At 38.3% G+C, this 13670-nt stretch overlaps 2 protein-coding genes across 3 annotated transcripts; one reads left to right on the plus strand and one right to left on the minus strand.

The window, feature by feature from the left end:
- Positions 1-1124: 1124 nt before the first annotated feature.
- On the minus strand, positions 1125-6562 carry LOC108978757 (protein three rows). The gene is made up of 5 exons (XM_018949201.1): positions 6245-6562; positions 4283-6181; positions 3400-4224; positions 3094-3282; positions 1125-3001 (listed from the first exon to the last, which is right to left on the minus strand). The coding sequence occupies exons 1-5, from the start codon at positions 6560-6562 to the stop codon at positions 1334-1336; spliced, it is 4899 nt and encodes a 1632-aa protein (XP_018804746.1). The 3' UTR covers positions 1125-1333.
- Positions 6563-7004: 442 nt separating this feature from the next.
- LOC108978758 (putative sodium-coupled neutral amino acid transporter 10) lies at positions 7005-12989 on the plus strand. 2 transcript variants are annotated; one of them, XM_018949202.1, is made up of 7 exons: positions 7005-7302; positions 7399-7784; positions 9171-9288; positions 9388-9796; positions 10258-10406; positions 10462-10598; positions 10663-12989. In XM_018949202.1, the coding sequence occupies exons 2-7, from the start codon at positions 7698-7700 to the stop codon at positions 12601-12603; spliced, it is 2841 nt and encodes a 946-aa protein (XP_018804747.1). In that variant the 5' UTR covers positions 7005-7302; positions 7399-7697; the 3' UTR covers positions 12604-12989. The 2 variants fall into 2 exon arrangements, with proteins under 2 accessions (XP_018804747.1, XP_018804748.1); XM_018949203.1 differs by lacking the exons at positions 7005-7302; positions 7399-7784 and having other exon boundaries at positions 9204-9288; positions 9362-9796.
- Positions 12990-13670: the final 681 nt, after the last annotated feature.

Raw genomic sequence — 13670 nt, forward strand, 5'->3', positions numbered from 1 at the left:
CCACAACACATGCGGAAGAGATAGATACCGAGAGTTGAAGAGAGAAGCGAACGTGTGAGTGAGTACGAAGACCTTAACCAAATGGACGACAGCAGTAATGCTCATAAACTCTAAGAAAAGATTCGGCGACTAGCAGAAGCTTTCAAGATCGGAGCATACTCGTGTAGAACCCCCAGAGGTGATCTAGCGATTGATGCCCAGAGCATACTGAAGTTATGGAGGGAACACTTCTCCAACCTGCTGAATGGCAGTCAAAGCATAACACCAGCAAATGGTCCGATGAAGCTGACGTTTCATTCCACTGACCATGAAGAAATAAGCATGATGCATCAGCTTCTTTGTACAATATGGTCGGACGAAAGCATGACCGACGATTGAAGTTTAAGTGTGTTCTACCCAATCCACAAAAAGGGAAACCTCACAATATGCGCAAATCACCGTGGGATAAGACTTTTCAACATCACATATAAGATCGTGGCTACACCTGGAATCTCCAATTGGCGCCAAATAGCGAAACGGAAGAACAACTGGCGCGCTGTTGAAAACTCGGCTATACCCGCGTATGCGGTGTCTACGACAATCAGGAAGTAGAATCAACCCGAGTTTTTATGTCGACATGTAACAAGTAGGTGAAACATGACTGCATAATTTCACTCCGAAGTTCCTCGACATCATCGAATTACACACGATGAATCCGCTTGTGGATTTTGTATTTTGGGATGCGCCTTAGCATCATTTATGTTGGCTACCTTGAAAAAGGAAGTACCATCAACAGCGACAATTACATAGTGTCATTGGAACGTTTTAAGGACAAAATATTTCATCAAAGCAGAGCGCCGCGTCACAAGTCAGTGACAACGATGGCAAAAACCACAGGAATTGGGTTTTGAATTGCATCTGTATCCACCGTATTCTCCAGATCTGGCCCCCAGCGACTATTTCTTGTCGCTCAGATCTCAAAAGAATGCTTAAGCGAGGTCTTCCCGCACTTATCGAACCGCACTCGTATCATATGTTACTCATCCGCCAAAGTGTAGAAATATTCTTATCTGCAGCAATTCGTACAATAGCATGGTTTGTAGGATATTCAATTAAAATTCGTTAAAAGCTTACAGGTTAATCAAAATAAGCGTCACCTTTATTAATTTTTGAATATTTGAGCACAATTAATTAATGCTTTTAATTAAAAATATGAAAACTAGAAAATATGACACTACAAAAATATTAATGAAAGAGTAAGCTAGAATAATTTAATAGTCTAGGAAAAACTGCTGCAGAAATTTAACTAGATAAAAAAATAATAAAAAAAAAGAGTTAAAAAAAAAAAACAAAACTATTGCCTGGCACGCCTGCTCAACGTTCTGCTAACGGTCACGGGTGGTGCAACGTTTTCATCGTTATTGCTGGTCGGTGCTTTTCGGGTTGCGCGTGCGCGGCCACGTGTTGTGCTGTGCGTGCCTGCATGCTCCTTGTCCTTGCTTGCGGTTTGTGCGGCAGGTGATAAAATCTTAATTTCCGTCTCCATTGTGATCACTTTCAGGGTGTGTACTTCGGTTTTAGTACGTGTGCGCGATTTAGTCGTAGTCGTCTTTTTATCCTCGGTTATTTTAAACTTTTCTACAACATGTACTTGTGGTTCGCTTGGGACGAGTGTGGTTGTCTCGCTGCTGGCGGACACACTCACTTCTGCTGAGGCGGGCTTTGTATGCGTTTCTTTACTTTGGCGTTTGGTTGGTGCAGCACGCGGTGCTTTTTTGGTGGTGCCTTTGGCATTTGTGGTTTTCGGCGGTGCTGTTAGTTTACCGAAAGTCGAATCGGGCGTTTTGAAAGTATCGATGTTGTCATCGGAAATAGCAATGACTTCGGGCGTGTGTGTTTTGCGCGCTTTTGCTTCTTTCAGTTTGGGTGTGCAGCTCTTATTTGACACTAATGTGGGCTCATCCTCACCAGCCAAGTCTATGGATTCAAATTTGCGGCAAATATTCGAAAGACTCTCATTGTGGCGACTAGCCGTGGTAACACTACACTTTTTGCTTAATATGGCACTGGCGCTGGATTGCATATTTGATGCTTCACTCTGTTTACTACTCGCATCATCACTGTCCAACAGATCCACAGATTCGATGCGTTGACAACGATTCAATATATTGTCCATATCAGAATCGGGCGTAGAATTCGTCGAATGACTAGACGAATCGCTAGCAGCAGCTCTTATTTCGCGCAGCTTTCTTGCTGTTAACGATTGTGTGCTTCCTTTTATCTTTTTAGCACTGTTTTTGGCTGGCGTTTGAGTCGCCAAAAGTTTTTTTGTTTTTCTCGCCGTTAAAGTCAGCATTTTCTCTTTGGTTTTACTAACCTCTGGTAACGGCACAATAGCACGCCTTGGCGTATGTTTGTTTAGACTCTCGTCACCGTCGTATATTTTGAAAGCAGCAGTTGGCAACTTTTTCCCCCTTTTAGCTGCTGCTGGCACCTCCTTTGCCAACACCGTCACGTCTTCCAAATCGGGTGACACATTAAATGCCAGCGCGCGCCGCAAGCCACCATGACTCTTATTACTCTCTTTCTGCATGGACATCTCTTTCTTTGTAGCGCGCAATTGTAAGAGAAAATTAATATGATAAACGGTATCAACATTTCCTTTTACGCTAGTGTAGCGCAACAGACCCGCTTGTAGGCAACTTAAAGCCTTTTCGTATTTCTTATGCGTACGCAGATAGTTGACATAGTGTTGTAAGTTCAGCAGTTGTATATTCTGGAAATTGATACGTAGGAAATTGTTCTGCTGCTGCGTTTCTAACCATTGCTGACTAGTTTCATAGAAATTTTCCAGTTTGTCATGATTATCGACAAGAAAATAGAGTCTGGCATTCAAGCAACCAACCATAAAGCAACACCATTGTAGAATCTCATATTGTTGCAACGTATCGTTGCAAGCTATTTGGAGAAAGCGTGTAAGACTATTTTCTCGCTGTATTGATGGGCTAAGTTGCATTTTGAACTAAGTTTTGGGAAGAATATGAAAAGGAGATGTTAACTACAGTTTTATATGAAAAGTTGTATAGAAAAGAGTAGATCAGCCTATTAGCATACCAATTTTGTGGGCGATGCATGTAACGGTATCATTTTGCGCAGCGGCTCCATGCCCGAATGCAGTAACTCCAATGTGTTGTAAGCGTTTGGCACCGCCAGTTTCTTTTCAACGGCGCGTGCTTCACCCAATTGCCGCAAATCTTCCATACTTTTTTCACCCAATATGTATTCAATCAATTTTACTTTGATCTGTGCATAAAAAAATCAATTAAAAGCAAGAAAACATTAATTAACCCGGATTTTATCCGGCCAAAGGTCAGGATTTAATAAAAATAAATAAAAGATTTAATTTTTTGTTTTGCTCACCTGCGCCTTTTGCACATATTCCATTTGTAAATTAATCCATGCCCACATGGCTAGCATTTGTATTATGCGCAATGCTGAACCGGATTGCAGGAGCAGCTTAAAGGTGCCAGCGAAATATGAATTCACAAAATGATCGCATAAACGATTGGCGGCACACTCGGCCACCTGTTCTATCAGGCTCAATAGTAAAATCGTGTATGACATTAATTCACTGTTCGAGAGTTTGAAGAAATCACCGCGAAAGCGTTCCAACGTGTCCTCCATTTCACGTACCAGGCAACGCTGTGAGAGTTGAGTTTCCCGCCGTTCACTATCCAAATGCTTCCATAAAATACGAAATTTGACAATATCGACTGTGCCGAGCACCACATTATATTTGCCCTGCTGATTGGGTAACTCTGCGTGCACCTCATGAACATACTGCAACAGCACTTGTGCATAGTTGAGATGACCAATGCGTGCGTAATAGTGTGCCATTTGGCACAGGCACATAAGCACATGGTTTTGCTGGCGTTTAATAAGCGTCGGCAACTGTTGTAAGGCCTTTAATAAGAAATTTTGCTTGTGTGCCACTTCTACAGCCAAGTCTATGCTATTTTGTGAATTTAGAAAATATTCACTGTTTTCACAGAAATAGGCGAGACTACGTAAGGAATTGTATTCATCGTTAATTAAATTTGTCACGTGATAGTGTAGAATCCAAGCTTCCGTAGCGACATCCAAATAGCCGGCCAATTGCAAATACAACGCAAGTGAGGTTAAGTCTTCTACGATGGACTCCCAATCGATGAACACATCATTGCTGAGTATCGGTTCAGCGTCAGCCTGCAAAGAACAATGGTTTTTTTTTGTTTATATTTTTAAATGGAATAAATGTTTATACCTTTTCGTAGAATTCGCGAAACGCTTGCAGAGCCGTTTCAGCTTGCTTTACATATTTGACTTCATGTGTCACGGTTAGCGTAGACAATTCTTTGCGCTGCCACAAATCCTCTATGTTGTCCTCTTGGAATTTTATTTCCACTACCAACGAGTCTTTACGAACTTTCAATGCATCATGAAGCAGCGCTGTATTTATATGCGCCCAGCAGAGTTGTTCCAAACGTGTCAAACCCGCGGTTTTCTCTATCTTCTGCTCAAATTCTTTCCGTATTTGTTGCAAACGTGTAGCTACTGCGGCCGTTAGAGGACCAGCACCACACGCCACCAATACCTCACCATACATTGAAGGACTGCAGCGCATTAACGTCATTTGAAGTTGGGCACAACTCTTATGGTACTTGAAAAACTGTTGAGTTTCTAACCAATGTAATAGGTGCTTCTGTGGTGTGTCCAGAAAAACCTTAAATGGATTGTGACTTTCCATAGCTATTTGCAGGATGCACTGTCCAGGCGTAACATGTGGCGAGGCCGTGTGAAAGTGTCCAATGCGGGTACGCAAAGTAGTAACGTCAGGCCAGATATTTTCCTGCAGCATGGAAGCAATATGTGCTACATGTAGATCTAATATTATATTTGTTTCATTTGATTCCAATGTCATTTTGTATAAACGGCGCAATAGCAGTGTCCAATCTTTAATGGAGAATTTATGACGTATGCGTAAGAGAAATTCAGCTAATGTTATACAAAGACGTTTTTGTGCTGGCGTGCGCATATCCAACGTCAGTTGTATAACGCATGTGTAGAGTAATTTCAATTCTGTCGAATCAGGCGTTATACAGGCGAGAGAATCAAGCACACCGATTCCATGGCGCATTAAAGTCAGCAATTGCGTACGTAAGCTGACAAAAAGATCTTCACTTTCCGCTGCTGAGTCATCCACAGCCAAGGCATAGGATGAAAAGGCAGCTAATGAACTAATAACGAAAGAAATTATTGTATGTTTTCTAGCGCTGGTGCAGCAATCAAATTTTAATAATTTGGTTTCAGTAATACGTGGCGCTAAACGTATACAACCTAATATTAATTCGTAATGCGATATATAACATTCAATAGTGGTCATGTGTTGCCAAAAAAATGAGAATGGTGTGGTGGGGTGTTGCTGTATATGCGTCAAAAGTACCGCTACTATAACCGGCACATCTGTAAACCAACGCTCTTGCATTAACATCTCCCCATAGCGTTCAAAGAAATTGGTCAGCTTTTGACTTAGATCTTTATATATGTCCTTAAACTCGCCTGGATTCGGTAAACCATAAACTAGTTTCACCAGATAATAGAGTAGTGAAAATACATAATTGGAACTTTTGTCAGTAGCAAACACTGACATTTCGCGACAGGCACGCAAATGTCGCAAAGCCAGTTGCTGCTGCAATCTATCCGGCACATCTAACTGAAAGAAAACAGTTAGCGCTTCTAAATGTCGTTGACAATGTGCTTGTAATTCTTCCTTCGACGGTTGTGTTGTACGTATTTCCTTAAGTAATGTGAAGAAAGCATCATACATATGTGTTTTATTTGCAGGTAGTGTAGCTAGATAGTTAAAGACTGTAGAAACACGCTTTGGCACCAGATATTGTATGAAATCCGCTATTAACTCCGGATATGTAAAATTTTCTCTTTTGTTACATTGCAGCATACGCTTAAATAATTCTTTTAGCGCCTCTATAATGTTAGCTATATGTTCCTGAGCAAGTGGGGCATTTACGCGTACATGATTGTGTTGACAAAGTAAGTGTTGCAAGTACATGCCCAATATAACTTTATAATCGCCTTCACTCTGCAGATAACTAGTGTAACTTGCAACTAGGTCACATATTCTTTTAGCCTCAGTAAAGTTTTTCTGTTCGTAAAAATTTTACATTAAATAGTTTATTTATATAATAGAATTTTACATTCGTTTCACCTTATCTGCAATCAAATGATGTAAATATCTAACATGTTCCAGGTACATTGTCCAATATTTAGCGCTCATTGATGGTTGAATATGCTTCCCCACTACATGAACCAATGTATCACAGTAGACATCATAGTGTTTGCCTTCCGTCTTCGCAGCAATAGTACAAATGGCACGCAATACTGATAATGCTAATTGCAATTCACGTCTATTGGAATCCTTATTGCCATTCCCTTTTAATGTTTGAAGTTGTTGTTGAACCCTCTGCATTGCGTTGATGGCCATTTCTCGTGTGCCTCCAAAAGCCGCTTCATAATCGGCCGACATTTTCTCTTCAATTTATTTAAACTTACATATGCGCGTCAATAATATATTTTCATGTCATATAAGACTATTTTTACTACCCGATCAGTCGTTCTATGATTTTAAATTAAAAGTCAATTATTTGCCTTTTGGCGCTTTTGCAGTACAGCCAACGTTTTTAAAATAACTTAAGTGGTGCCAAGTTGCAAAGTAGTGTTGCCAATTAAAACGTTGCAGTGAGCGCAGAAATACCTCAATAAAGGTAAAATTTATTTGTAAATAACTTTTTCTTTAATTATATGACATTTTTTATTTATTGCAACTCATTGAAAGCAAGATAATAATTAAATTACAATATAAAATCGCTAAAAACATTATTTGATAAGTGTTCCAAAACTTGGCTGACATGTTGAAGTGTTAATACATTCGTAATTGTTTTACCAGTCTGGCTACTACACACCAGCTGGCAATTGTTTGTATTTTGCTTCGCTGTTTTGTTTTAACAAAAATATTAGCATTTTTCTTTGGCAATCAACAACAAGTATATTGCCAATTGCTTCAGTACGAAATCGTTTGCCACACCGTCAATAATTTAAACTTTTGTTTATCGCGTAACGCGAGTGAATTAATGTAGTGTTTATATTATTTGCATATATGTGTGTGTGTGTGTATGTGGACAAAATAAAAATACGTGGTTTCCGATTGTACAATGTTTGAAAACATTTTATTATCTTATCTACATTTTCAGTTTTTGTACATTTAAGGTATATCAAGTTGATATTCAATGTTTAAATTAAAATGCTTGATTAATATATGAACATACGCAATATATTTAAGTACCTATTTATATTTTTTTATAGACGGAGGGCGGAAGCAAAATTTGTTTAGTTTACACAAAGTTAATTGCTATTGTGCCAACAAGTGCATTTATTGTCGAATTGGAGAAAGTTTTCATTAACGGTTTGCAGTTGAAATCATACACATTCGAGGTATACAACGTAACGCCCACCCACATTATTGTAAAACAGCTGAGTTACGAACTATTTGCCGTTAGAAGAACGCATGCCGCTGGCGCTACTTTCTTTAGCCCTTGAACTAATAACCTTGCAAGTAATAACCTGATAACGGCATTTCTTGTTTGATACAATTTTATTGCAACATGTTGGCTTATTCGGGGCACATTATGACGCTAGCCAATAGTATCATTGGCGTGGGAATACTGGCCATGCCATTTTGTTTCCAAAAGGTGAGCAAATCTACTGTTTTGCTATACATATGTATGTACATATGTATGTATATGGATGTGACTAAATTATGTAGATATTACTTGTTCATGAATCATACAAAATAACCGAATTTTTAATAGGTTTTAGCAAACGTATGAGAGATGTAAAGAGTATATTTAAATTGCTTTATTAAAATCATACGATTTGTACTAGCGCGCTAAAACTGTTATAGGAAATATTTTGAAAATTTTAAAAGATTCGGATTTTGAAATAACGTTCGTGCTTATTTCAAGTGTATTGAAAAAAATACTTATACACATATTCTATGATTAGTTAATACACCTTTTGTCAATGTTTTAAAATCTCACATATCTCGTGAAAAGTTGAAAAACCATGCATTTTTTAATGACTCAAATTTTAATTAACTTTAGCAAATTGAAAATGTTTATATTTTGTGTTAGTTAGTAAAAAATAATAATAAAGTAGTAGTTTTGTTTACAGTGTGTTTTTTTAAGGTTACACACAAATAATAATCTGATAACATACACATATGTGACCTGGTCTACGGAAAGGGGGCTTAGGTGTCAAAAAATCAATTTTCACTTTTTAGTTGATTCGGATGGAAGTTGAGATGCTTTTTTTTTAACAGCTGTTTCCCAGAAAACTAGTTTTCGCACGTTAGCTCCCTTTTCGTAGACCAGGTCACATATGAGTAAATATATTATATAATATATATTAGCAGACATGAAATTTGTTTTTATGCACGTACATACATATATCGATATAATACGTGTGCATATGTACAAATATTTATATTTACCGGTATTAAATTAGATTAGATTGATAGATGAGGAATGGACCGCGTATATTGCGCCCTCTCCTAAATCACATAGACTCACTTAGCTCCAGCGCATTGATGAAGTCCAATATACTACCGGGTGCTAGTGAGGCGATGCGATCGCTATCCGCTCAGCAGGTGGTCCGGTGTTCTCAGGCTCCCTGTCGGAGAACCGGCAGTTAGCGTAAGAGGATAGGCCCATGTTATACAATTGCCTATTCAGCTTTCAGTGGCCAGTATACAGCTTATAATCCAATGAAGAATGTGTTTTTTCCGGAAATGTTACTTGAAAATAATTTGTGTTTAGCAAAATATATTTTCTATGCACATACGACAATATCCATACCTATACATAGACATTTCGAGTTTTAATTGAGTAAATATGTACCTTGTGTGAACTACATTTGTTTCATTTATTTTTATATTATTTAATGTGCTAAACGTTTTGTTATGTTCGCACCTCCATAACTAGTTGCAATTGCAACTACATACCTTTATACATATATAGAAACATGATGTTACTATTTACATTTCAAAGCATAACATAAATATATTTCCATTTTTTTAGTGCGGCATTGTGCTCTCTGTTCTCTTGCTCATCATCAGCAATTGGATAACTCGCATATCTTGCCATTATCTAATAAAGTCCTCACTGTTGACACGTCGCAGAAGTTTCGAGTTTTTGGGTAAAGTAAAGAATTGACAAGCAATCACTACACTATCGTTTATAAATTACATTCAAACAATTTTGAACTTTAGCTTTTCCTCAATTTTCACCGCTACAGGCTTTCATGCATTCGGCTCATCGGGCAAACTGCTTGCGGAGTTATGCATTATCGGTTATCTTTTCGGCACCTCAATCACATACTTCGTGGTGATGGGTGATTTAGGACCGCAAATCATTACAAAAATGTTTTCACTTAACACCGCGGATTTTCCACATCTACGCACGTGGGTGATGATAGCTGTAACCGTGTTCTGTATATTGCCCTTGGCTATGTTGAAGAATGTTGATAGCCTTTCAACAGTATGTGCTGCATCGATTGGATTTTACGTCTGTTTGGTTATGAAGATTGTACTGGAATCCGAGGCACATATTGTAACGCACGATTGGGTGGATAAAGTAGAGTATTGGCGACCTGCAGGTATTTTGCAATGCTTACCGATCTTCAGTATGGCGCTGTCATGTCAAATGTAAGTGAAAATATTTATTAATTTATTATTTTATATTTTTCGCACACTGAACATACAAAAACTTTTATAATTTTTTTTTCGCTAAAAATTAACAAAAATTTGATAATTTTCATTACTGTCATTATCTTTTTTTTGAGCATCGGAAAATCATTATATTTTATTTTTGCCAAAAATCAACAAAAATCGGTGCTTTTACTGTACAAATACCTCAACCACTCATTAAATATTTTTGTTTAAAAAATTCACCATAACCTGCAAAACTCCCAAAGACTTATCATTTTGTCACAAAAATTTATTAAACATCTATGCGCCATCCATTGTTCATTCCTTCCGTTTCCTCGCTTAAAAACCCTCATTTCGCACGCGTCATTAGTTAATGAGTTAAGCTTACGTTATCTAAATGCAAGCACTAATTAACCTTAAAAAATATTACAAAAAAATGAAAACACTGCCTTTATCAGGCAACTTTTTGAAGTGTTCGAGAGCATCAATAACCAAAGCGTGGAAAAGTTGAATGGAATTGTACGTAACGCCACTTGGATTTGCACTTTTGTGTATATTGCCGTCGGATTCTTTGGTTACGTCGCCTTTTGTACTCAAACCTTTTCGGGTAAGCAATAAAATGTCCTATTATTTTGCGAAAAATGACTGAAAATATCTTCTAGGCAATATTTTGATGAACTTTTCACCCTCCTTCGGCAGTGATGTAATAAAAGTTGGATTTGTGCTTTCGGTTGCATTCAGTTTTCCGCTCGTCATATTCCCCTGCCGTGCCAGTATTTACTCGCTACTCTATCGCAAGGTTTATTCTACTATAGATTTACAACTTTTCGTACATATCTATTCACTTGTCTATATAATTTTAGGGCCACACTGATAACAGTGGTTATATACCAGAGACTCGCTTCAAAGTCATAACCACCTGTCTGGTGGGTTGTGCACTCTGTATTGCGCTCATGATACCGTCCGTGGAGCTAGTTATCGGTTTGGTAGGCTCCACAATTGGCGTAGCCATTTGCATAATGTTTCCGGCATTTTGTTTTCGGAAAATCGTGAAAAAAGACTCGACAGAGCGTTCTTTGGCGCAGTTTATATTCATTAGCGGTTTTTGTCTCATGATTTTGGGCACATTTGCCAATTTGAATGCCATCGATGAACAGCGTTCGGGTGCGCATTTACACGTAGTCAACGAATTGGAAAATACGAATTTATTACGACCAACTGAGAAAATACTCTTAGACTCAGCATTGAGAGTGGAGAAAACACTTGTTGATTTGAAGTTAAAAGATAACAATTTAGAGCCGGAGGCAAAGAAAAAGTCTGAATATTTGTTGAGTGCCACACCTGTGCAAACGATATCGCAGCCAGCGGCAGTTGTTATTGATAAAAACGCAGAATTATCGAAAGCAAATGTGAAAGCTGAAAAAGCAGAGAATACATTGAATGCAAAGCCACTTAAACCGGAGGCGCCACTTATAGTTGAGGCGTTAAAGCCAAAAGATGAAGCTGCGGAACTAGGCGAAATTATAAAGCAACCAGTTGCGGAAGAAGCGCCGTCGGAACTTAAGCCGCTGCAGCAGAATCCGCTACCACATGAAGCGGTAGCGGCGCAACAACCAAATATAGAAACACTACCGAAGCAAGAAGAGCAAAATGCGCCGGAAAATCAGCAACCGCAGACAATAGATAAAGATGCTATCAAGAAGGATGAGGAAATTGCCGCTGAAGAGTTGAAAAATGGACAAAAGTTGGCGAAAAGCAACAATGATGTGGAACTCAAAGAAACGCGCAAAGAACTGAAAAAGACCAAAGAACTGTTGGAACGCACTGTGGATCAGTTGAAGCATGAACTGGCCAAACAGAATGAGGAAACGCAGAATATGGTAGCTGAGACGTTGGAGAAGGTGGTGCAAAAGGTAGAACAAATCGAAAAGAAGGTGCAGCATAATGCGCCTGCCGAAGCACAAGCACCAGCGCCAGCGCCTGAGCCAGTGCCGGCGAATAAAGAAGCCAGTGACTCGGCGCCGCAGCAAGCGGCTGTTAATGCACCGCAAGAACGCATAGTAGAGCCTAAACTAGAGAGCGAGCCAGCTAAAATGCCAAACGTGCCAAATCGTCTGGACGATAGACCGCCGCTGCTGAGCATACTTTCGGAGCAGCAGGCAGATGTGCGCGAACCGCAACGTGTTTATGAACCGCTATCTTATAAAACCGGCGAAGTTTTTGAGCAGGCGAAAAATGGCAGTCAGTTGGAGACGCGTTTGCCGCTACCTTTAGCCGTTTTATTCAATGCCTCGTCGTTGAAAACCAACAACAAGTCAAATAATATACAAACACGGGACGTGGGCGACAAATATACATTAAACGCCACACAACAAACCGCCGATAATGCCAACGCCACCAGTAATCTTAAGACTGATAATGCAACACAAGTAAAAGCTAGTGAAGCAGCTTCCGCGGGTGCTGCTCAAACATCCAGTGACAAGGAGAAGGAAAATGTGGAGGCGATACGCCGCGAAATACTGCAATTAAAGTCCGAGCAATTAAAGGAATTTCCAACGTTTGGTGTAACGGACACTGACATCGACATAATAGCGGCCAATGCGGAGCACATAAGGCGCAAGCGTGCGAATACGCCCAACTTTGCGGAGATCGAAACGAAAATGCAAAGCAAGAATTGTTTAACAACACCCAAGGTTAACCAAATGCTGGCGCAGAGTGGCATTAGCAATGCGATAAATTTGAAATCACAAACTTTTGGACGCGAGTTGCGCTCCGTAAGAGAGGAAAATGAGGCGCAGCTTTAAATAAAGTGTGTTTTTGCTGCGCTGAAAGCTCAAGTATTAACCACTTTGTTGATTTTTCTATTTAATGTATTTAGAGTTTATTGCATTTACTTAGAGATTTTTGCATAAAATGTAAGCTGTTTTGTATTTCGCATTTACTCAGCATATACATAAGACCGTGTGTATATGTGAACGTACCAAAAGCATTATCTGCCAGTATCATTCCTACCGATCGCTGCGTGTTTCACGTAGCCACCCATATACTAAGTCGTTACTTATAAACTGTCGACACAGCTATCTACCTATTCCTAAATGTATATACTATATATAGTGCGTATGTGTGTCTATGCATGTTGACAAGACTAAATACAATAAATATTTATTTATTTAAACTTTCCTGAAATTTATTTACACATCTATAATTTCTAGAATCTAATATCTGAACTGGCTTTAAGTTAGCATATTTTAATATAAAGTATTTATTCGAGTAATGAGACGAGTTCATTAAACTATGGCCCACAATTTTGGAGATATCGATCGAAAAATTTTGCATACATCTTTTAGGTCCAAAAAAAGTGCTAATTTATCTGAACCGCCGATATCGGACCACTGTAGTATAGCTGCTATTCAAGTTGATCGATTAAAATCAAGTCTTTGTATGCAAAGCTTTTTTATTTAGCAAGATATCTTGCTGATATTTTGGGAGATACTTATTTTCAATGCAACGCTGTAATCTTGGGACATAAGTTCGGATCAAACCATTTATCATTTTCTTGTCATGAAAATTGACCGACGAAAATCAAGATAAAGAAATGTGTATACCCTTTACGCTATAAAAAATGTAACTGTGAAGGGTATTATAATTTCAGTGTAAAGAAAGTTAACGTTTTCGGTTTCTATTTTTCTTTTAATTTTTAATTTATTTTTTTCTTTGTAATTTTTCCTTTTTTTGATTAGTTATTTATTTTTAATTTTTTATTTTTTGTTCTTTTTTATATAGTTTTTTTTTAATTTTTAAATTTTTTTAAATTTTTTTATACGTTTTTTATAATTTTTTTTTAATTTTTAAAATTCATATTTTTCTTTTA

The sequence above is a fragment of the Bactrocera latifrons genome, unplaced genomic scaffold (genome assembly GCF_001853355.1).
Source record: "Bactrocera latifrons isolate USDA-ARS-PBARC rearing strain unplaced genomic scaffold, ASM185335v1 scaffold_1260, whole genome shotgun sequence".
NCBI classification, from domain to species: Eukaryota; Metazoa; Arthropoda; class Insecta; order Diptera; family Tephritidae; genus Bactrocera; species Bactrocera latifrons.

What these genes read in the sequence shown, in the direction of transcription:
- LOC108978757 (XM_018949201.1), bottom strand. Translation starts at nt 6,562, where the DNA reads ATGTCGGCCGATTATGAAGCGGCTTTTGGAGGCACACGAGAAATGGCC. An exon ending in ATCATTTGATTGCAGATAAG is followed by an intron (nt 6,182 to 6,244) that starts GTGAAACGAATG and finishes TTTTACGAACAG; the next exon opens with AAAAACTTTACTGAGGCTAA. An exon ending in ATGCATCGCCCACAAAATTG is followed by an intron (nt 3,002 to 3,093) that starts GTATGCTAATAG and finishes CCCAAAACTTAG; the next exon opens with TTCAAAATGCAACTTAGCCC.
- LOC108978758 (XM_018949202.1), top strand. Translation starts at nt 7,698, where the DNA reads ATGTTGGCTTATTCGGGGCACATTATGACGCTAGCCAATAGTATCATT. An exon ending in CAGAAGTTTCGAGTTTTTGG is followed by an intron (nt 9,289 to 9,387) that starts GTAAAGTAAAGA and finishes TCACCGCTACAG; the next exon opens with GCTTTCATGCATTCGGCTCA. An exon ending in TTGTACTCAAACCTTTTCGG is followed by an intron (nt 10,407 to 10,461) that starts GTAAGCAATAAA and finishes AATATCTTCTAG; the next exon opens with GCAATATTTTGATGAACTTT.